The sequence below is a fragment of the Ursus arctos genome, unplaced genomic scaffold, assembly GCF_023065955.2.
Source record: "Ursus arctos isolate Adak ecotype North America unplaced genomic scaffold, UrsArc2.0 scaffold_6, whole genome shotgun sequence".
Classification (NCBI taxonomy): Eukaryota; Metazoa; Chordata; class Mammalia; order Carnivora; family Ursidae; genus Ursus; species Ursus arctos.
Genome location: NW_026623078.1, coordinates 70511352 through 70534023, shown reverse-complemented (window position 1 = coordinate 70534023; position 22672 = coordinate 70511352). Strand labels below are relative to the sequence as shown.

Genomic DNA, 22672 nt, shown 5'->3' with positions numbered 1-22672 from the left:
TAAATCCATAGTAATAAGAGTTTAAGGGGGAAAAAAAGTTTAAGGGAAAGGGGAACATACACTTGACCAAATTCTATAATTTATGAAACAGATTCTCTTAGGTCTCAAATGATGCCAGAAGAGTGTTGTTGTTGTTGTTGTTTTTAACTCTGGAGAATTATAGAAATATTAACAGTGAGGCTTACTGAGAAGTGGTAGCTATGAAGCAAATTGTAAACTTTATTCAGCAGATGTTTAGTGTTGACTATGTTACTTTAATTCAGGAGTACATTGAACCAGTGGTATGCCAGGCACATGCTCGGTGCCGGAATCATAAAGATCGTTAGAAAGAGGCCCTTTGAAGGGCACTCAGTTGGTTGAGCATTTGACTCTTGGTTTCAGCTTGGGTCATGATATCCGGGTCATGGGATCAAGCCCCGAGTTGGCCTCCCCGCTCAGCTGGATTCCCTCTCTCCCTCCATCTCTCCCCCCTATTCATGCTCTCTGTCTCTCAAATAAGGAAATCTTTTTTTTTTTTTTTTAAGGCCCTTCCTTACACCACTCAGTGTGCTTGCAGAAAATACACGTATAGTCAGTGACAGGTGGCACAGGCGCTAACAGGGTATTAGTAGTGTGAGCAGACCCCTACAGGACAGGTAGAGTGAGCGGTTCAGTGTAGCAGGAAGAAGGAAACCTTTACGGGGGAGTGATGCTTCTGGCGGATATTTCTGGGCACCTTCATCAGCTATTGAGGGAAATGTGTACTGGAGCTTTATATGCGTTATTTCTTTTTAATCCTTACCCCTTTCTGGGGGGACGTTGGGATCCCATTGTAGAGACTAGGAAACTAACTTAGAATTATGCCCAAAGTGGCACAGCTCTGAAATGCTGCCCTGATTTGGACCCAGGCCTTTGATTCCACAGCTTGTGTTCTTTCTGGGGTATTTTGCTGACTCTGGAATATTCCCCAGATGAGAAGAGGCATGCTAGGTGAAGAGGCAGTAAGCAGTCCACTGGGTAGAAGGACCAGTGTCGCGCAGTGTCATCGCACAGACTGCTGCAGCGACAGCAGTGTTGGTGGTGGAGCCGGAGAGGTGGGCCGCAGACCACAAGCCAGGATGATGGAGTGAGGAGGAGGAGGGGTTTTGGAGTCTGATCTCATTGTAAGGAACTTAATAAATTGTTCCTGAGTGAACGAGTGTGGACTCCTCCACTTGCTAGTGGTCTGACTTTGCACAAGTTACTTTGACTCTCTGCTCTCCAGTTCTTTCGTCTTCGTCTTCTTGGAGGAAGGGGGACATGCCTTCTTCGTGGGGTTGTTAGAATTCAAGGATCCGAAGCTCTTGGGGTAGTGTGCAGTATATGGTAAGCATTCGGTGAAGGTTGTACTTGTATTAGCAGTTGTTAAATGTCATCTTAAAGAATTTGGTCCTTATGCTGAAGGCCTGAATAGTATTTGAGGTTTTAAATGTCCAAACAGTGTGACAAGAGCTGTGATTTCAAGAGAGAGATCTGGTGGCTGGGAGGAGATTTTGGAGGAAGGAGTTGGGATCTCGAGACACCAGTGAAGGAGCTGTGAAGTCATCGGTGGGTGGTGACGAGGATCTGACCTAGGGTAGTGCAAGGGTAATAAAACGAGGAGATGGACGTCACTGCAGGATGGAATAGACAGAACTTGGTGACTAGCTGAGGGTATGGGAAAGGCAGGGAGGGGAGGGGGAGCAAAGATGTCCAAGACGAGTCAAGAGTCTACCTTGGATGGTGGCACCTTTTGCTAAGACAGGATACATGGCAGGAGGAGCAGAGCAGACTTAAGGTGGAAGTAAAGATTTTGGTTTAATGTGCTGAGATTCAAGTGCCTATAGGACATCCGGTCGGGAGCTTTTCCCTAGGAGGAGTTGAGCTCAGAAGAAGGGAGCTAGAGATAAAGGAGTTTCAGGAGGGAGATTAGCAGCCAGATGACAGAAGTCAGGTAGGATCGATTCTGAGGAGAGGCTTTGGAAGTGAGGAGGTCATTTGCAGCCTTTGACAAGGTAGTTTGAGTAACAGTGGGTGACCAGGCATAGGGCAGAGGGCTGAATGAACATGAGACAGAAGAAGCAAGTGTAAGCTGTATTTTCTAGTACTTTCAGGAGCAAGAGAGGGGAAAGCAAGGATATCAAAGATAAAAGGGGTCACAAATGTACGTGCTTCCAGAGGCCAGGTAGGTAACATAAGCGGGTTTGAGTGAATTGGGAGAATGTGGGTCAGAGCACGCTCTCCTACCAGACTCTCTGGTCACTTCCTGTTTCCCTTACATAAGTGCCCTGCTTCTTTCCATGGCCTGCGAGATATTGACCTGGCCTTTCCTTTTTTCTCATTTACTAGTTTTTTGTTTTTGTTTTTTTTTCTCTCCATTCCAGCCACAGTGATCTTCACAATTTTCAAACACGTCAAGCTAATTCCTGTGTCTGGGCCTCCTTCCCTGATATTCTGGTGGCTGGCCCATCATTAGGTCTTAGCTTGAGTGGTGACTCAGAAAAGACTTCCTTCACGGCTCCACCTGAAGCAGATACTTGATCCACCCTGCTTGGATTTTTTTAATTTTTTTAAATTTTTTTATTGTTTGCACAGCACTCCTCATTACCTGAGGTAATCTTGTGATCTGTCTCCTTCCATTCTTTGATGCAGGAACCTGTTTTGCCTGCCAGTATCTCCCAGTGCCTAGAGTAGTGAGTGTCCATTCAGGACATGAAATGACTGAACAAGAGAGCCGAGTGCTTGTGGGAATAGCAATAAGGACCAGTGAGGCCTGAGGGAAACTGGAAAATCTACACATTCAATATTTTGTTTTAAGATTGATTCATTCATTCATTCATGAGAGAGAGAGAGAGAGAGAGAGAGAACGTGTGAGTCTGCAGGAGCCTGGAGAAGGCAGAAGGAGAGGAAAGAGAATCCCAAGCAGACTCCCTGCTGAGCGCAGAGCCCGATCTCACCACCCTGAGATCATGACCTGAGCGGAAATCAAAAGTTGGCTGCTCAACAGACTGAGCCACCCAGGCACCCCCACATTCAGTACTTTAAAAAACAATGGAGGGGCGCCTGAGTAGCGCAGTCGTTAAGCGGCTGCCTTTGGCTCAAGGGTGATCCCGGCGTTCTGAGATCGAGCCCCGCATCAGGCTCCTCCGCTATGAGCCTGCTTCTTCCTCTCCCACTCCCCCTGCTTGTGTTCCCTCTCTCGCTGGCTGTGTCTCTGTCAAACAAATAAATAAATAAATAAAATCTTTTTAAAAACTAAATAAAAAACAATGGAGAGAAGGAGCCATGTCACAAGGACGGGAGGGCAGAGGAAAGGGAAGACCAGGTTATGCTCACGATGGAAGTTAGCGGTGAGGCAGTTGCAAGGTGGTCATCAGAGGGTTGTCAAAGACTTGACCCTGCTTTGGGTAAGTAAAGTATGCTGGAGGATATAATTAGTCCTCCAGGTCGAGTGGCTGTGCGTTCAGGGGATTTAAAGGGTCACAGAACACTGACTTCAAAGGAGCACATCCCGACACTTTGTGAGGAGGAGCCTTTGATTAGGAAGCTTGTCCTTTTCACTCCAAATAGTTTGTGCTTTCAATCACTTGACTTCTACAGGAAGCCCTTTTGAGGTTTTTCTCCCTAAACATTTCTTTGAGAAGCATTGGTCTAGGAATTTTAGAAAAGAAGACTCTCCAAGGCAGTTTGCTCAGTTTGCTCAAGTGGGAAGCTTTGGGATTTAAATGAAGGTGAGTACCTTCCCTGGCCCGGTAGGACTTCCATTGGCCCAGTACCTGTGCCCTCTGCACGCATTTCCTCACTGCCTTCTCTTACCTGTTGCCCACACATTGGGACTTACTGTTTTTCAGGCTCTTGCTTCAGCTCACCCAGTCTCAGCAAACATCATTTGCTTTGGAGAGGAACTTAAGGACTCAGCAGGAAATTGAAGATAAAATGAAAGGGTTCAGCTTCAAAGAAGACACTTTGCTGTTGATAGCTGAGGTGAGTGTTCGCATAAACCCTAGGGGTTTATGTGAACCAAGGCATCAGAGGTATTTTTCCTGGCTCTGGTACCATTTTTTAAAAAACAGCCAAATCTCCTTTATTAAGGGACTTTTTCCCTTCTTTACGTGCCTTTTGATCACTTAATCTGTGAAAGCAGCCTCTTCGTCATCTTTCTCCTGCAGCGTGCTAGAGGCAGGGGCTCTGGTTCATTTTCCTGTCGGCGCTTGTTAGTACCTGCTTGCACATCATAAATGCCCAATAATTGTTTTTTGAGTGCTGTTTAAACGAATGAATGAATGTTGGCAGTCTTACAGCGTTTCTGTACGTTTTTTCCTCCATTTGTCCTCATAACACTCAGAACGGCCTGTGGGACAGGGGGGCTGGGAGCGAGGCTCATACAGGTTGGGACCTGCCTAAGGTCAGATTTTGAGCTGTAGAGCTAGACCAGCGCCCAGCCCACTACAAGTCCGTTTTCCTTCTGTTCCACCTTCCTACTACCTTGATGGTTGCAAAGAAATTAAAATGTCAGGGTTTGGTTTTGTTTGTTTGTTTAACCTTCATTAGTTTTTTTAAAAAGTGATGTTGAAATTACTTACGATCGCATTTGGAGATTATGTTTGGATTTAAGTTATTCACGCTAGTTCCTGTTAGTATGTAACCGAAACTTGACAGTTCAGGTACTCTTCCCATGAATTAAGTCTATATCCATATCCATCCTAATGTCATTCTTTCGAGAAGTACTTATTGCATATCTAAATTGCCAGGCTCCTTTCTTGCTTCTCTAAACTCCCCCTTGGACCCCTTTTCCCTCTTATGGGACCACGCTCTCCTGTCTCTTCTCTGTGAGCCTTTTTCAGCCTTTCCTTTGAGCCCACAGACATGCTCAGTGGATAGCCTATCCCTCCTAAGTTTACTGTAGCCTTTCCTTAGTCTTTGTTTTCCTTCCTCTTTCTGGTGTTCATAGCTATTGGCCACCCACTTTCTGTTTCCTCTTCCCTTTACTTCCGAATGGCCGTATCAGTCTGATTTTCTTCTATATTCTTAATATTCCTCTGCCTCTTGGAACTTCCTAGTTTCCTCAGTGTCTTAGATAATGACATTCTCAGAGGTTCCACTTAGGTTCTCTGTTCTCTCTGCCATCTCCCACAGAAATCATAACCACACATGGTTTCAGTTGTCACCACTGGGTTGATTACCCTCTAATCTGTATCTCTAGTTCCATCTCTGAAACACTTGTCTCACATCTCAGACTAGACACCTCCTAAGTGACTAATCTGAAGTGACGATTGCTGATCCTACTGTCACTGCAGGTACAAAGTGTCTAAAATGGAGCTACTCAGCAACACGCTTCCTGGTCAGTCTTCTGTCAGTATCTAGCAGAGGGGAGTCGGGGAGAACCATCTCTTTAATTGTAGACTTAGTTTTTTTCATCAGTCCTGTCTGTCATTCTTTTATCCAGACCTGGGAGCTTGCTAGCTGTGGGCCGTCTCCTCTCCTTCTCACCTCTAGCAGGCACCCAGCCGCCCTTCCTTCAGGTCCACCTTCCATTTCTCTTGCACCACCAGCACCCTTGTCCTTATGACCTCATGCTTGGCTCACAGTGACCTCCTGGCTTGTCTCTCCTCGCTTCCTTACTCTCTCCCCTCAGATCTGTCTGAGGTTTATCTCACAGCATTGCTCTGAGCATATTACCTGCTTGCTCAAAAACTAAAGCGTGTCACCATCACCTCAGAGGTCAGGTTTGGTTTAGGTGCCTCCATATGATATCCAAGGCCTTCCAGAGAGTAATCCCAGACTTAGGACCTCGTAATTCCTTTCACAAATCTTTTGCGTCCTGTAGACTGATCTGCCACATCTAACAAACTTGTCATGGGTTTTCTCATCCCCACCCACTTACTGTATCATCCTCAGAGACCCCGCTGAAGTCCCACATCTAGGAAGCTTTCCCTGAACGTCCTTGTCTGTGGCAATGGCTCCCTCCTTGAGCTCAAGGAGAGTCAATGCTTGAATAGATAGCACTTTGCCCCCCCCCCCAAAATACAAGAATATGTCTTATCTTTTCAACTAGATTTTAGGTCTCCTTATAAGTAAGGTTATCCTTACAAAGAAGACATCCTTACAATATGTCTTAAACATCTTCATACTCTTTACCATGCTCAGTATATCTGTGGACCGCGTGGAATAGTAGTTCTCCACCCAGACGATGCATGTGAAGTACCTGCGGAGCTTTTTTAACAGGACAAATGTCTGGGCCCCAATTGGGATTATAATATACATTTCATTTTGTGCTCTGTTAATCTTACTTTGTGACATAAGCATGACCCTGTGTCCTTAAATATCCTTTGATTGCATACTTTTTTTTTCGTTTTATCGTTGTTTTTAATTTAGTTAGGATCTAGGGGCACCTGGCTGGCTCAGTCGGTAGAGCATCCAACTCTTGATCTCAGGGTCGTGAGTTCAAGCCCCACGTGGGGTGTGGAGCCTACTTTAAAAAAAAAAAATTAAAGGATCCATATAGGAACCATATTTGGTTCTTTTGTCTCTTACACTCTTTTATTCTGTAACAGCTCCCCTTCTCTGTTTTTTTTAAGATAAAAAATATATATAACATAAAATTTGCTATCTTAATCATGGTTTAGTGTACAATTCATTAATTACATGCACAGTGTTGTGCAACCGTCAGCACTATTTCCAAAATTTTTTCATCATCCCAAACAGAAACTCTGTAACCATTAAGCAATAATTCCCATTCCCCTTCCCCCCCTCCCTCCAACCCCTGGTAACCTCTAATCTGCCTTCTGTGTCTATGAATGTACCTACATTAGCTGTTTCAAGTAGTGGAATCCCATAATATTTGCCCTTTTATGTCTGGCTTATTTCACTTAACATAATGTTTTCAAGGTTCATCCATGTTGTAGCCTGTGTCCAAACTTCGTTCCTTTTTATGGCTGAATAATACTCCACTCTCTGCGTACACACCACATTCTGTTTATCCAGTCCTCTGGTGATTGGCGCTTGGGTCATTTCCACCTTTTGGCTGTTGTGAAGAAGGCTGCTGTGAGCATTGGTGTACAGGTGTCCGAGTATTCCTGATTTAAATTCTTCTGGATATATTCCTAAGAGTGGAATTTGCTGGGTCACATGGTGATTCTGTTGAACTTTTTGAGGAATCGTGAAACTGTGCATTTCACCTTGTATTTGTTATTTTTACCAACATGACATGATCGTGACCCTGTATCTTTATTATTTTTTTTAAGATTTATTTATTTTAGAATGAGAGAGAGCACACGTGGTGAGGAGGGGCAGAGGGACAGGGAGACAAAAACTCAAGCAGATCCATGTGGGGCTCGATCCCACAATCCTGAGATCACAACCTGAGTCGAAAGCAAGCGTTGGACACTCAGCCGGCTGTGCCACCCAGATGCCCCGACCCCGTATCTTTAAATACTGTTTGAATATGTGTTTTGTAATGGCCGGATAGTAGTCCAGTTTATAGCTTTTGATGAGCTATCATTTATTTACTTAAGTCGTCTGTACTGAACATTTAACAAATATTAAGTATTTTAATAAGACTTTGCAAAAAAAGTCAGTGTATTTATTTATTCCTTTTAGAATAGATTACTAGGAATAGAATCACTAGGTTAACGTATACAAACATTTTAAAGACTTGAAGCTCATTTCCAAATTGTGATTCAGAAACTCTGTTTCAAGTTACATATCCTGTTATGAGAATACTGATTTGCCTTCTCCAGTCCTAGATATTAGGTCGAACCATGTGAAATTGTCAATAGTCGATCATTTTGACCTATAAAAACAATATTACACATATTAACTTATTTTTTAAAATCTGCGATTTGATTGGTAAAAAATGGCACTTTTTAGTGTTAATTTGTTTGATTACTCTTAAGATGAACGGTTTTTTCATATGTTTATTGGCCACTTATATTTTGTGAAATACCTAGTCATGCTTTTGCTTCATTATTCTATTTGTATGTTTCTGTTTTTCTTACTAATTTTTTAAGAGCTCTCTCTATACTAGGCTTACTAACCTTTTATATGTGCAGTATTTTCTGAAGTGTATGATTTTTTTGGTATATAGAAGTTTAAATGTTTTTATATGGTCAGGTATTTTTGCGGGTATTTCGACAGCTGCGAGTGATGCACCTACTAGTTCCTCCTTTTGGAACATTGCATCATCTGGTTATTACTATTATTCAGTGCTCTTTTTTATTAAAAAAAAAAAAAAGACTTTTGGTGTTATATCCCAGATTTTAAAATACTGCCTTTCATTGAGTCCAAGAAGTCATCAGCTGTAAGACACATCATTATTTGATGGGCCACTGAAAGAAAAGTAAGGAGCCATTTATGCTGCGACCCGCCCGTGTTGTGAGGTACCTCTTGATGTCAGAAATGCTGAAATACAAAATTGTCTTAGAACTAATGAAAACACCAGGCTTTAATAAATGCTGACAATTGCCTGGTTAAGCTATTCATCTCATTAGCTCTTGCCTAATACAAGTAGTCTTTGATATTTAGAGTCGGTGGAAACCCTTCTTTGAATGGGTCTCTAATCCAGTGTAATTTGAGTATTCATGAACACATTGGATCTCAGGTTTTCAGGAAACTTAGGTATCATCTAGTCCGAATCCAAGTAACTTAAATTCCCTTTACAGCACCCCTGCCAGATGGCTCCCTAACCTTTTGTGCCAACGATCTGCAATGTGTTGAGACTTAATTTTAGTTCGCTGTCCTTACCAGAGATGAGCTCACTTAGTGGGTTCAGGTGCAGGCTCCCCACGACTGAATTTCGGCCCGTCTTACCGGAGAAACCAGCACAAGCTCTGGGCCTGATTCTGACCCGTAGGGGGCAGTGTTGTGCCTTCAGAGGGCAGCCAGCTCCTCAGGTCCTGGGGGTTGCTGCGACAGCATCTCCGGAGGGATTGGGTCTCTCTGGGTCAGGCAAGGGGACTCGCCTGTTTGCTGCCTTGGACTTCCTTGGAGCAGTTCTGAGAGGAAGAATGCCCCCACCGCACCCCCAGCAGCAGTGTTCGGCCGGGGCTCTGCTTTCTGGTTATTTTATGAGGAGGGAGAAGCACTCGCAGATGCGTCCGTGCCAGCAGAAGGTGATCTTTGACTTAAGAATGTTGACGGGGCACTCCCTGTAGGAGGAATAGCTGCCACATTCGTATTCCAGTGACTTGTTCACCCAGGGGAAGAGAAGAGGAGAAGTGTGGGGTATTTTACCTCTGTCGTCCTTGGATCGCTGCTTCTGAACAAACATCTTTTCAATATGTTGGGATTGTCCCCTGGCTGCTAAAGTATTTCTGCTGGTTTTCTCTCTTTCTCCCTCCCTTCCCCTTCCCCTTCCCCTTCCCCTTCCCCTTCCCCTTCCCCTCCCCCTCCCCCTCCCCCTCCCCCTCCCCCTCCCCCTCCCCCCCTCCCTCCCTCCCTCCCTCCCTTCCTTCCTTCCTTCCTTCCTTCCTTCCTTCCTTCCTTCCTTCCTCTCTCTCTCTCTCTTTCCTGATAGGAAACCCTTTACACTTGATGAGTAGTGTACTCTTCCACACCACGTCTGCTGCCCCTTTTATGGGACAGGTTTTTTTTTTTTTTTTTTTTCCCTCCTGCTGCAGGTTATGGGAGAAGATATCGTCCCAGAAAAAATAAAAGATGAGGTTCACACAGAGGTGAAGTGTGTTGGCTCTGCAGCCCTGACTGCCTTGGTGATTGCATCTTCGAAAGAATTTGAAGACAAGTGGTTCAGAAAGATCAAAGACCACTTCTGTCCCTTTGAAAATCAATTCCATACAGAGATACAAATCTTGGCTTAGTGGTCCCTTTAAAAACAAAAGAAAACATCCTGCACTGTTTTAATTGTCCTTGTTTACTTCAGACAGAATCCACTGCTAATCATGGAATATAGTGAATTTAAAATGATAATTTATGTTTTATAAAAACAGCTTCTCACAGATTATTTCTACTGTGTTCAGTTTCTTGATTTTTTGTTTGTTTTCTTTGTAGATTTTTGCCATTCACTTATCTTAGACCTGCTCTTCCTTTAGAAGATACCTGTTGGGAAGGTGTAGAAGAGGCTCTTAGATATTTTTTTTTTAAACAGGCACTGTGTTATAATCAGCAGTAAAAGTATCCACATTGTTCAGGTAAATCCATCAGGAAAGAATAAGAATATTGAAATGTAAAAGTAAACCATTTCTAAGAAGGGTGTATCAAAGTCTGCAGAGGCTCTGAGATTTTGTGTATGGGCCCAAATGAAAGTGCACGTGGGTGGACTGCGTTCTGGAAACTCAGGTCTTCTCTAATGGTCAGTAGTCAGCACTCTTGCCTTGGGCCGCAGAGGATACCGACTCTTTTGTAAGGCTGTTTGCTGTGCAAACATCATGATGAAAAGATGGTCTGGAACGAAGGGCAGTTAGTGCCTTGCTCCCCCGATGCACAGAAACATGAGGCCCACGGGCGCTGTCGTGCAGGGTGGGTGACGGTCCTGTCCTTGCAGACGCATGGATTATAGTCGCGGTCTCTGACATCTTCAGCACAAAAGGCCATTACCTTACATCATCTGGAATGGAAGAGCTCCCTTCTGAGGAGTGGGACTTAATAGTCCACCAAAAACTTCATCAAGTGTTGTCCCACACAACGTTTTATTCTTCTCAGCAGAGGGATAAGAATTCCAGTCCCCAGGATTTCCCTTCTGCTTCACCTGCTGCTTCACCCGTTCCCAGGCCCCAACCCAAAACAGACTGCTCTATTTTGACTGCTCTTTTAGTACGTATGACAGCCTGACTAGCAATTGTTAAGTTGTCGTTTATCTCTAATGGGAAATGAAAGATTGGTATGATTAATAGACACTGTAATTTTTAGGAACCATTAAAAAGTATGGAAACCTCTCAACAGCTCCCATTGCCCCCCATCCACTCATGGAGTCATGAACAATCACTATGGAGCTCCTGTTACACGACAAGCATTGTGCAGTTGCCATGGAGACACTGGCTGTCTGCGAGTTTGTGGTCTAGTTGCGAATGGCCCCTCAGGATAGAGCCCAAACTGCCAATCCCTTCACGATAGAGCCTTTGGCTCCCAAGCGCTCTCCGTCCCTGCTCCCCAGCTTTAAATGCGCTGTAGCTTTTGTATTTAGGCCTTCACACTGGCAGTTGGGTCTGGCACCTCTCCCCGTCCCCCATCAGAGGGCTGATTCTATTCACCTTTCAGGTCTCCACTTCCTTACTGTGTCCCAGAAGTCTTGACCTCCAGGTGGCAGTAGGTTTCCCTCTTTCGTGCTCCTTCACTATTTCCTTCCCATCTTGGTTCTGAACTACCCTACTGTAATTGCTTGCTTGTTTTCATGATAGACTTTAAACTTCATAAAATCAGGGCTAGGACTGTCTCTTTCATATCGGTATGCTCGGGGCAGAATATCTGGCATTTAATGAAATCCTTGTTGAATTTTTGAATTAACTGGCTAGCATCTTATTTTGTTTGCACAAAAATTTATCCCCCGAAGATCCAACACAGTGCTGAGGCATTCGAAGCACCCTGCCTGTTTCTCTCTCTGGAGCTAACCCCCTTTCTCCTGTTAGTCTAGGCTTCCTAGAAATGCCCTTTTCCCTCTAGTCTGGCTTGGCTTCCCCTCTTGATCCTAGTGCCCTTCTAACTTTGTCCATGCTTTTAGCTTTCAGCCCTCTGGCTGTCCTCCCAGATCCATTGTCTGTGCTGTCCTGAACCGCCTGAGTGGTCTTCGTGAATCTTCCCATACGCCTGCCCCACCTCACTTTCCTGGCAGCAACTTGGTGACGTGTGAGAAGCCTGCACTGGGAGGCTTGGCTGTAATGCAGGTAGGAAAGGGCACTCAGGACTACTGGGCACCTCAGGGTTTCATCACACACGTCATCTTGATCATTTCCAGCACAGATGGCGAAGGGTAGGGTTAACCGAGCAATGACTATGCTAAAGAAAAATCTCAGGCCTGCCTACTTAGATACTCTGCCCTCTTGTCAATGAATGAATCACTGGGAAGGTGAGCAAATGTGAACCACAGAGGTGACTGCACTCCTGATGGTTGGGTGGGACCCAAGGGCAATTCTTGCCTCTTGCGACTCCCAAAAGGCCTGTCTTCAACATTTTCTCCCAAGGAGGAGTTTGTACCTAGTATTTGAACTGGTGAGAGTCCTTTGTCCTTTATACTCTTACACCTCTACAATCTTCATACTGTGGCCGAAGGATCTTAGAAAGGTTGTTATCAGTCTGGCAGTGATTTCCCAACTCATTCATGCAGCCTGTGTGGGAGGCCCTGCGTGGTCTGGCCCTGGCCCACTTCCCCCCAGCTCACTGTTTTTTCTCATGTCCTTGGACTCCAAGCATCTTCCCACCCAAGCCCTTTGCCCATCCAGTTACCTCTACTTGGAACATTCTTCCCTGTAGTCTCCCAACCCTGCCATAAGCCTCCCCTTCCTACAGATCTTAGCTTGGGGTGGGGGGGAGTCATTCTCAAACAAGGTGTTCCTGATCCCAGACTTGCTCAGGTCCCCCTTTAAATTTCATAGTGACTGTGCTTTTTTTCACAAATGGGATTTTATATATATATAAAATTATAATGGGATTAGAATTTTTAAAAAACAGAGGACTGGCATCTATTTGGGACTCACCTTGTCCTTTTCTCCCTCCTTGGCAGAGTGACTTCATCACCTAAAACTTCAGTGTTGTGTCTACTTAGCCCTTGAGCTAACAACCACCCCACCCCCTATCTCTGGGAACTGCCCTCTCACCCACACAGGTGGGTACCTGGCTGCCATATTTGTACTCAATGACCCTAACTAACTGGAGAGAGGACAGAGGATTTACCTGGTCATAGCTCGACCAATCAGAATCTCCCCAAGAGATTTAGAAATCAAAGATTCTGCTCCTGTGTCTGAAACTAACAAGGTCAAAACCTGGGGGTGGCTGTGCTGTCAAAGCGGACTGAGGAGCAGACAGCGCGAGTGTACAGAGAGAGGGAGGAAAACGAAGGAGATGCCGAGGTGCCCAGCTACTTCCTGACTGCAAGGCCTTCCTGTTCTCTAGCCCTAGCTACATTCTTGGCTGAGGTCGCCATGAAACACCTGCAGTGCGGTGGACAGAATAATGCCCCCCCAAGGATGTGCATGTCTTAATTCCCACCACCTGTGAATACGTTAGGTTCTATGGCAAAGGGGAATTAAAGTTGCTAGTCAGCTGACCTAAAAATAGGGAGAATATCCCGGATTATCCAGGTAGGCCCAGTGTAATCACTGGGACCTTTGCAAATGGAAGATGGAGTGTATTAGGGCTCTCCAGAGAAATAGAACCAACAGGAGATATCTTTAAATCTGTAGATGTAGATACAGATGTAGAGAGAGAGAGCCAGAGGCGGAGATTTACTATGAGAGTTGGTTCACGTGGTTATGGAGGCCGAGAAGTCTAATGGCCTGAAAGTCAGGGAGCTAATTGTGTATGTCCTCATCTGAGTCCCAAAGCCAGAGAACCAGGAGTGCCAATGTCCAAAGGCAGAAGAAGGATGTCCCAGCTCAGGCAGAGAGCAAATTTGCCCTTCCTCTGCCTTTTTGTTCCCTTCAGGCTTTCAGGGGGATGAATGGTGCCCACCTGCATTGGGGAGGGTGCTCTTTACTCAGTTCGCCAATTCAAATGCTAATCTCTACCGGAAACTCTGAAGACACACCCAAAATAATGTTCTACCAGCTATTTGGGCATTGCTTAGCCCAGTCAAGCTGACACACAAAGTTGGCCACCACACAGAGGCAGAATGGGTCAGGGTCAGAGAGATACTATGCTACTGGCTTTGAAGATGGAGGAAGGGGCCATGAGCCAAGAAATGCAGGGGGCCTATGGAAGTTAGAAAAGACAAGGAAGTGGATTCTCTCTCCTAGGGTGTCCAGGAAAGACCACAGACCTGCTGACACCATGATTTTAGCCCAGTGAAACCCATGTTGGGTTCTGAAATAGAGAACCATAAGGTAATAGGTTTATGTTTGTCTTAAGCTATGACCTTTGTGGTCATAAGTTGACTGCTTGAGCTAGTTCCAGTTTCTGTTACTTGCAGCCAAAAATTCGTAATACAGGCCACTTGGGTCCTTTCAATCTTGGTTTTAGAATAAGACTTTGTTTCTCAGAAGCTATTTCTTTTAAACATGGCTTTCCTTTTTAAAACCTTGATAGAACATTATTGAAGAAGGTAGCAAATAAGAAACGCAGCAGCTGCTTTCAAGAGCTTCCGTTCTCTGGCAGAAGTAATGGGACAGCCACGTGAGTAATAGGCAACGGGCAGGAGGCAGGTCTGGGGGTTACAGAAGTACAGAGGAGGGCTGGGCTTTCAGAGAAGTTTCATGAAGGTGGAAACATCTGAGTCGGACCTTGCGAAGGGGAGGGCTGGTAGCAGGCTCTGTGGGGAACGAAAGGCAGGCACGTTGGGTTTCTCAGTAGGGAGATGAAAGGAGCCACGGCCTGGAGGACATGAAGGCTGGTCGTCCAGGTTGGCGGGCGTGAGGGGACATGGGTGATGAGGCAGGGCAGGTAAGCCAGCCTCAAATCACGGAGGCTCATCCATGCCGCGGTAAGAAGTTTGACTACGCTCAGGGGACAAATACCAGCTATAGGAAGTTTCTGAGCAGGAGAATGGCTGATTTAGGGTCTGGACTGATAAATCTGGTCTTACTTTCCAAATGTTTAAAAGTCTTTGAGCTTCATGCAATATGTGTTTTTTGGGTGTAGGAAGGCCCCAGATGTTAGCACTAACAGGGAGGGTCTAGGTGGCCTCAAGATACCCAACGTGCCCCACATGCCTGAGGGAATTCACGTTGCTGGAGAGTCGGCTACTCTTCAGGGCTCCCCATTACACTTCCCATTACACAACTCCAGCCAGCCTTTGCCCGCTGTCCAGCGCGCTCTTCCCACCTTTCACATCGTTGACGGCTTGTCCGCTTCCGTCTCCACGCCTGTCTGCCTCTCGTACTTCCCTGCCCCCTTCCCTGCCCTCTGGCCCCTCTCAGACCCACCCCCCCTAAACCACAGGTTAGCAAGACACAAGCACTGGAGGCAGCGAGGCTCTCGACGCTGTCATGCAAGCTCTGTCAGAGCTGGGAGCACATCTGCTTCCATCCATATTGGCCACCCAGCTCCTGGCACCCTGAAGGGCCAAACTTGTGATGAAATACATGAATCCAGGCCCTTTCGGCGTGGAAACCAAGGCTGGCCACCCAGGACTTGGGCTAGAATAATTCAGCAAGGAAATGTGAACTGGACGTTTCTTGATGCCGTGCCTGCAGGGAGGGTTCCCAGAACAGCCGTGCCGGGCTCGCCCCTCAACAGCAGGCTGCACTGCCAAGGCCTGCGAGGAGCTCACACGGGTGGATGTTTGCAAGACAAGGCAGGAAGCGCCGTTCTCGAAGAGCAGCCACCAGAGGCCTGACTGCTGGCTGAGAGGCGCAGTTTGCATGGAGGAGGGCCATCTCGAGAGGCCTAGCTGAGCTGACTCAGCCGTCCGTTGTCCCGTGGCGGGGGGGGGGGGGGGGCAAGCAGCAGGGGTGGAAGGAGCAGCCCAGATGGAGTGGCCAGGCCCCTCTGGCCACATGGGCCTACATGGGAGGCCTGCCTGTTATGGCTGGACTCCGTCCACCGTACCATACCCCCAAAGTTGTATTTGGAAGCCCTAACCCAATCCCTCGGAATGTGACTGTATTTGCATAAGGCCTTTAGACACCTGGCACCAAAATCTGTATTAGGGTTCTCTAGAGCAACAGAACTGTAACGTGCGCTTTTATACCCGTCTCTCTAGCTCCACCTGTCCGTCTGTCCAGAGGGCTCGAGTAGGTGGGCTGGCCTATTCAGTGTTGATGGAAGCTGACGAGTCCCAAGGTCCGCAGGCTGAGTTGACAAGCCAGAGAGCGGGAGAGCCGAGGCTGTAGCTCCAGTCCAGAGGCCAACAGGCTCAAGACCCAGGGAACGCCACTGTTTCACAGTTTGAGTCCGATGGCAGGCGAGACCTGGGTCCCGGTTCAAAGGCAGAGTCGGGCAGGAGGAATGTTCTCTTCCTCGGGGAGGGTCGGCGCGGCCCAGCACCGTGCGGACACCCTCACTCGCCACACCCTACAGAGGAGAGAAGGCTCTAGCAGCTCAGTCAAAACACAGGGAACAAGAAAGAGGAGCTTGTGTGTCTGCTCTCTGTGTGTGTGTGTGTGTGTGTGTGTGTGTGTGTGGTATTTATACTCGCTGGTAACAGCTTTTCTGACACACGCTCTTCAGGAGGAAGCTGAGAAAGTGAATGACAGTGTCTCCGTGTCCAACAACTTCCTGGACCAGGTCCAGAGAAGGAAGCGTTTGAAGCTGGGGCTCGGCACTTCTGTGACAGGCCAGCAGGGTGGAGGCGGGGAGCCACGGCAGGGTGAGCGCAGAGCCGGGGGAGGTCGTCGCGCCGAGCGTGTCCCTGCAGGAGCAGAGCTCCCTGACCCGTCAGCGGGCTTCACTGTGCGCTGGGACCAGCCTGGCACCGCGGTCAGGGCCCCTGGGGCCCGCAGAGTATCCCCGGCCTCTGGGCTCTTCCGGTGCAGGTAGGGAGCTAAAAGAGCAGCGTCTGGGGCACACATGAACACAACAGATGATTCCAGGAGAGGCTTGGGGGACTAGCTTCCAGTCGGTCCTGGCTGGTAATCCTAGTGGAGGATGATGTGATCCCTAATCCCTGGTGTGGGGGCCGTAACTGAACCACCCCCGCTCCGCCATGCCCCCTGGACAACACCGTCGTACCGCTTCTCCCATTCTCTCGTGTTCTTCATGGGGGTGGTTCGCGTGGGTGTCGCGCGTCGGCCCACTTTGGAGCTCTCCGGGGTAGACGTGAGTCTGGGTCTCTGCCTGGCGCGAGATGGGGTCAGCACATCCAGGGTGGGTGTCGCATTGCTGCTGTTGAATTCCGCGCTGTGGTAGAGAGGCCGTAGGTCTAGGACAGTCCCCAGTAAGCAGAGCTGCGAGGCAGGTGCAGGTGTGATTCTAGCCCGGAGCAGAATTGGGTTTGGGAGGATTGGAAGCTTGGGTAAGGATTTGTCAGGATTTTCAGTCACCCCCTTGCCATGTGTGTAAAACCCTCCTGCTGTCTGGTGGAAATTGTGTCTTGGGGTGAGAGCCCAGGGCTGGGGGCCCTTGGGAATCCAGGCCCATAAAGGAATGGCCCAGCCTCATGTGAGTGGGTCCCAACCTCGTATCAGGCTAGGTTGGTTCATGGTGCAGTAATCAATGACCTCAAATCTCTGGCTTACACAACAAAGGTTTATTTCTGGCTCATACTACTTATCCACGGCGGGGTCGGCGGGTAAAAGTGGGGGGTCCTGCTCACCACGGTCTCTTGGGAATCTGGGCTGGTGGGAAGCGGGGGCTCCATCTGAGGCGTGCTCCTCCATGGCCACCTGCACCCAGGCTCTTAAAGCTTATGCCTGGAAGCGACTCTCCACACTTCTGTTCACAGTGTGCCAGCCACAGCAAACCGCGGCTAACTTCCCAGCAGGCAGGGGTCACACGCGACAAGGTGTCCAGAGCAGGAAAAGCAATATTTGTGAGCCCCTAAGAAGGCCGCGGGGGGCCGGGGGGGGGAACCTGGCTGGTGGAGGGTGACTGGGGGCAGGAGGGCTGCTCCTCCCCACTCGGACTAGGCCAGATGCAGGCCGAGGCAGAGCAGGCCTGGGGGCTCTTGGTCCCTGGCAAGCTGTACCTTCCTGAAGCTTCCTCCGCAGACTGTGGAATCCAGTTTAGAACCTTCAGCAGCACCTGCCTGTTCTAACCTTGTTACAGTGGTCAGCAGGGAAACAGCACATCGGGGCTGGGGTTTAAAGAAACTTCAGGAACCAAAGGGGTTTTTTTGTTGTTGGACTTTCAGGAACGAAGGAGGAAGAAAGTGAAATGAGGACAGGAATACTATTTAAAAGAAAACAGAAGCAAAGACACCTTTGCCTTTGCCAAACACTGGACAAACACAGGAAGGGGCTGAAGGGACGTGCCCTCCGGAGAGCGTGACTTGGGATGCCATGAGCTACTGGGGTTCCGAAGCCAACAGGAGGAAGGGCTGTGTCCTCCCAGCCCTCCATGGCAAAGGCGAAGCTGCTGAAGCAGAGACGAGCAGCAGGAAGACACTTGCTGAGGTGAGCTGGTGGCAGGAGGAGGTCATAGAAACAGGAAGATGCTTGCGGGGCTTCTGTGCCTGCTTCCGTCAGGCCAAACAGCCTGGGTCCCAGCCCTCCCTCCACCTTTAATGCCCTTGTTCGTTAGGTCTCCTTAACTGTCACTTCACTGGGAAGTGTCCCCTAACCTCCCCAGCCTGGGCTGCCTGGCCTTCCCTGTGCTTGCTGTATTCCTTCTACTCCAGTTAGGCTGCACCCTCGAGATCTGGGACCACCTCCAGGACAGACGGCGTGCTGTGAATCTGACAGTGAATGAATGATGGCGCTTGTGAGAGCCCCGCATCCTTGCTTCAGGTGTCAACAAGCCAGACGGAGGCCCCTGGGTCTGATGGCAAGGGGCCACAAGGTCAATGCTGAACCCTCCCTGGTTGCTTCGGGCTGCCCTGGGCACTGCTGCAGGGCCATTCCCAGATCCTGACACCATAAGCCCCTGGGACTGGCCCAGACTCAGGGACCTTGAGACCAGCCCAAGGCTCCCTCAAGACAGAACCTGAGCTGATGAACCGCCTTGCCCAACTCCACCCCCTAGACACCTTGGCTTGCCCCATCCCTGGGGGCTACAATTGCAACCGACCCCACACAGCTTAGAGTGGCACATTCTGGGGCCTTATCCCTAATTCATTGGGCCCAGGGGTACCTCACTATTATGCCTTTACCGCCTTTCCCAGAAACATCCCGGATGTTCCCATACCTTTTGTGAAGTGGGCCATTCCCAGGCATTGGGAAACAGGAGTACCTTGGTCACATCCACAATCTATGTCTTAGTGCCTCAGTTTACCCATATGTAAAACGGGCTTCATCTGCCCCGTCTTACATTACAGAGAGTCAGGAAACATTATTATTAAAGTGCTGGCTGCTCTCTGGAAGAATAGGACTCTATTTTCATGCTTTTGTCCTCTAGCTCTAGCTCCCTTCCCCCACCTCCCTGGAACTTTATGGAATGTGCTCCATTGACCAAACTAGAGAGGGAACCCCCGGGACTGGTGGGTGTTGGCAGGTAAATGGTCGCAGGCCTGGGAACAAACACAGGCAATGAGGTTGTCCAAGCACTTTTAGTTCAAAGGGAAGGAAGTTCCAGGCTGCTAGTCACTGAGGTGGGGTCCTTGGGCCAGACAGTCCAGGCATGCCCAGCCCGGCCCTGGGGAGGGCTGCTGGGGGAAGCGACCCATCAGAAATGAGGGGAGGCTTGGAGAAATGGCCTCCAGATGTGGGCCGTCCTGGGCACCAAGCCAAGCTGCTCGAGCTGCAGCCGTGTGGGCCTGTAGGCATTGAGGTTGCTGTAGGGAGCTGGTGTGCTATCGTGGGGCCTCAGGGGGAAGAAGTGGGCCTGTGGGCTCAGGGCCCCCCACGGGCCATGGTGGGGCTGCAGCCTGGGAGGCAGAGGGGGGTTTGGGGCCAGGGGACTGCTGGGCCCCGACGAGGCCGACAAACTCTGGTTCTGGGGGTTGCTGCCCATCGAGGGGCTGCTGAAGGGGTTGGAGGACGTGTGGTCGCTGGCAGAGCGGCTACTGCCGCTGAGGCGGCCAGGCGGGGGGCTGCGGCCTGCTCTGGGCTGCAGGGGTGCCACCAGCCTGGGGAACTTCGGGCCCATCACGGGCTTGGAGGAGGCGTAGAGGTGGCGGAACTCCTCGTCAAACAGCTCCACCGCTGGGCCCGTGAACTTGGAGAGGATGTTCCGGTGGACATGTCCGCAGAGCCAGGTGAAGCTGCAGGGGAAAGGAGAGTGAGGGGTGGGAGTGGGGTGGCCGCGCCCAGCCCCTGCAGGCCCCCTGGGGGAAGGAGGCTGATGGCAGGGCTGGAGGTAAGGACTTAACATTAGCCCTCTGCTCCTCTGGCCTGCTCATTTCATCACGGCAGAACCCCGGGAGGGCGACCTTGGGACCCCCTTCACAGATGGCAAGACTGCAGCTCAGCTCGAAAACCAGCAAATGTTTGCAGGTGACCAAGAGAGACACCAGGTTGAATCTCTGGCCTCAGGGATCCCTTCTGGTGCCCCACTCCTCCCCCCCCCCAAGCCCAGAAGGGCTAAGTGACAGCTGAGTCCCAGTGTCCCCAACTCTGTGCTGACAGTCCCCTAGCTGCTGAAGCCCCCTGTGAAATGCGGGAACACCTGCCTCTTCTAATCAAAGGGGGGTCTGGGCAAGGCAGCTGCAAAACACAGGCTGCTCCTCAGGGGGACGTGAGGGAGAGTCACATGCTCTTCCGGAGGGACACAAGGCCGCCCGCAGGAAGGGGAATGGCACAGCTTGAGTGCACTGTGCCCAGACACCCCGGGAGGTGGGCAGAGGCCTCAGCCCTCCCTCCATCTACTGGTTTGAAATGAACACAAAATGCTGAAGGCATTTATGCATTGCTTTCTATGATTCCTTCATTTAACCAAATTCCTTTTTATCTCTGATGGAAAAGTCTCCTCATTAACCTCCCCCCGAAACACACACACACACACACACACCCAAAACCCTTGAAAAGGCCTGGTGACAGCACAGAAGACCCACCAAAAGGGTCAGGTTAGAGATTCCTCGGTTCCTAATAATGGGAACCCAGGCATGGAGGGCAACGTGGCAGGATGGTCAGAGGGAGACACAGTCACTGTGGGGGACAGGAATGACCCCCACCCAAAGGTCTCAGCACCCCCCTCCCCAACCACCGGCCTTGCCACCGAAGGTCCTGCTCTGTGAGGCAGGGTGGGGCCCAAGCAAGGCTGGGCCAATCCTGGGAAGAACAAGGAGGCTTTGTTTAAACCTCCCCTCCCACCCAGGAGCCACCCACACACACCAGAGAGGTGAGCAGCTGATGCTGAGCCTAGGGCCAGCCAGGTGACAGGGAAGGCGGCAAACATGGGCACAGCAGGACTCTTGGCTACACTAAGAAGTCAGTTGCCCTGTGTTGTTTGGAATCAGACTAGATTAGGCCAAGCAACTGCATGCTTTACGCAACAAAACAGGTCCAAGGGTGCCCTGGCAACTTTTCTCACTCCCACGCCCCCTGTGCCCTACACCCCGGTGGCCTCTGCACCCTCCCTTGGTGTCCCTGTAGCCCCCGTGCACCCATGCACCGTGCTGGGGTTCCCCTCCTTCACACCCTGCATGGCCATCCATTCCATGCCCTAGCGTTTACGTTTTCTTGATGACCACCCGTGGTAGGAAATACACGTCATTTCTATTGCTTTTTGGCCCTTAATACATGAAACTGACTTTGTCACAATTTTTGGCTCAAGAGCCGCTCTCATGACTGGTCCACTGCTGGCCCATTTTAACTTATGTGGCTATTTGCTTAGTTATTTTAAATAATATAATAAGCACAAATGAACCCACCACCTAAAATTAAAAGCTAGCATCTAACCATATGGTCCCTCCCAGCAACCTATTTTCCAGGTCCCCCCAAAAGAGGCAGCCATCACCCTGAATCCTGTGTCATAGTTCCCATACTTTCCTTTCTCTGTTAAAAAAAATGTTTTGCTCTTCCTAGGCGCTGCCTGCGGCGGTGGCAGCCATCGGTTACTGGGCATCATGGCCGCCCTCAGACCTCTGGTGAAGCCCAAGATCATTAAAAAGAGGACCAAGAAGTTCATCCGGCACCAATCAGACCGTTACGTCAAAATTAAGCGCAACTGGCAGAAACCCAGAGGCACTGACAAGAGAGTGCGCAGAAGATTCAAGGGCCAGATCTTGATGCCCAACATTGGTTACAGGAGCAACAAGAAAACAAAGCACACGCCGCCCAGTGGCTTCCGGAAGTTCCTGGTCCACAGTGTCAAGGAGCTGGAAGTGCTGCTGACCTGCAACAAATCTCACCGTGCAGAGATCGCTCACAGTGTCTCCTCCAAGAATCGCAAAGCCACTGTGGAAAGAGCAGCCCAGCTGGCCATCAGAGTCACCAATCCCAATGCCAGGCTGCGCAGTGAAGAAAATGAATAGACAGCTTGTTGTGCATGTCATATTTGTGTTAATAAAACCATAAAACTACAAAAAAATGTTTTATGTATTCTGGAAAGAAACTGTATTAGATGTTTTTAACATATATGTAATATTTTGGGTTTTTTTCATTTAATATTATGTTGCTAAGATTCATCCGTGTTCTCTCTTGTCACTGTACCTCATTCATTTTTGACTGCTGTAGAATATTCCACTGGCAGCCAGATCAGGGTTTATTCATCCATCCGCCCACTGACAGGCATTCAGGTTGCTCTGCGGTATTTCTGTTGTGACCAGTGCTATAATGAGCATTTGTACACATATCTTTCACTGTCCTGTGGACTCTCTCTTGGAAATACCCCTACGTGTGGAACTGCTGGATTAGAAACCAGGTGAATAGTCAGCGTTAGGAGAAAATTGCAAACTCTCTTGAAAGTCACTCTGTCAACTTACAGTCCCCTCAGCGATGTAGAAAAAATCCTATATGTCCAGCATTTGGTGTTGTCGGTCTTATTTTTTTGCTAGTTGAAAAAGTATAAAGTGGCAACTCATTCTAGCCTGATCTGC

General features: G+C 48.9%; 3 protein-coding genes across 11 annotated transcripts in view; 2 read left to right on the top strand and 1 right to left on the bottom strand.

The window, feature by feature from the left end:
- The window catches only part of CUNH8orf76 (chromosome unknown C8orf76 homolog), a 20350-nt gene extending 9460 nt beyond the window's left edge, over window positions 1-10890 (top strand). For 5 of the 6 annotated variants that reach the window (XM_026495477.4, XM_026495479.4, XM_026495478.4 and 2 more), the window contains 2 exons: window positions 3849-3981; window positions 9615-9955. In XM_026495477.4, coding sequence (XP_026351262.2) covers window positions 3849-3981; window positions 9615-9812 — 331 coding nt within the window. In that variant the 3' untranslated portion in view covers window positions 9813-9955. Of the gene's footprint in view, window positions 1-3848; window positions 3982-9614; window positions 9956-10002 lie in introns of those variants that run through there. The other variant, XM_044382611.3, reaches the window with a different exon arrangement.
- Window positions 10062-22164, top strand: LOC113252759 (60S ribosomal protein L32-like). 3 transcript variants are annotated; one of them, XM_057307742.1, is made up of 6 exons: window positions 10062-10142; window positions 11669-11831; window positions 12668-12769; window positions 14188-14274; window positions 17891-18152; window positions 21660-22164. In XM_057307742.1, the coding sequence occupies exon 6, from the start codon at window positions 21701-21703 to the stop codon at window positions 22106-22108; it is 408 nt and encodes a 135-aa protein (XP_057163725.1). In that variant the 5' UTR covers window positions 10062-10142; window positions 11669-11831; window positions 12668-12769; window positions 14188-14274; window positions 17891-18152; window positions 21660-21700; the 3' UTR covers window positions 22109-22164. The 3 variants fall into 3 exon arrangements, with proteins under 3 accessions (XP_057163725.1, XP_057163724.1, XP_048068444.1); XM_057307741.1 differs by having other exon boundaries at window positions 10064-10142; window positions 17891-18537; XM_048212487.2 differs by lacking the exons at window positions 10062-10142; window positions 11669-11831; window positions 12668-12769; window positions 14188-14274; window positions 17891-18152 and adding an exon at window positions 19948-20129.
- FAM83A (family with sequence similarity 83 member A) overlaps window positions 19225-22672 on the bottom strand; it is an 18782-nt gene continuing 15334 nt past the window's right edge. For both annotated transcript variants that reach the window (XM_026495474.4, XM_057307740.1), the window contains one exon: window positions 19225-19897. In XM_026495474.4, the coding sequence (XP_026351259.1) occupies window positions 19360-19897 (538 nt within the window). In that variant the 3' untranslated portion in view covers window positions 19225-19359. The remainder of the gene's footprint in view (window positions 19898-22672) is intronic.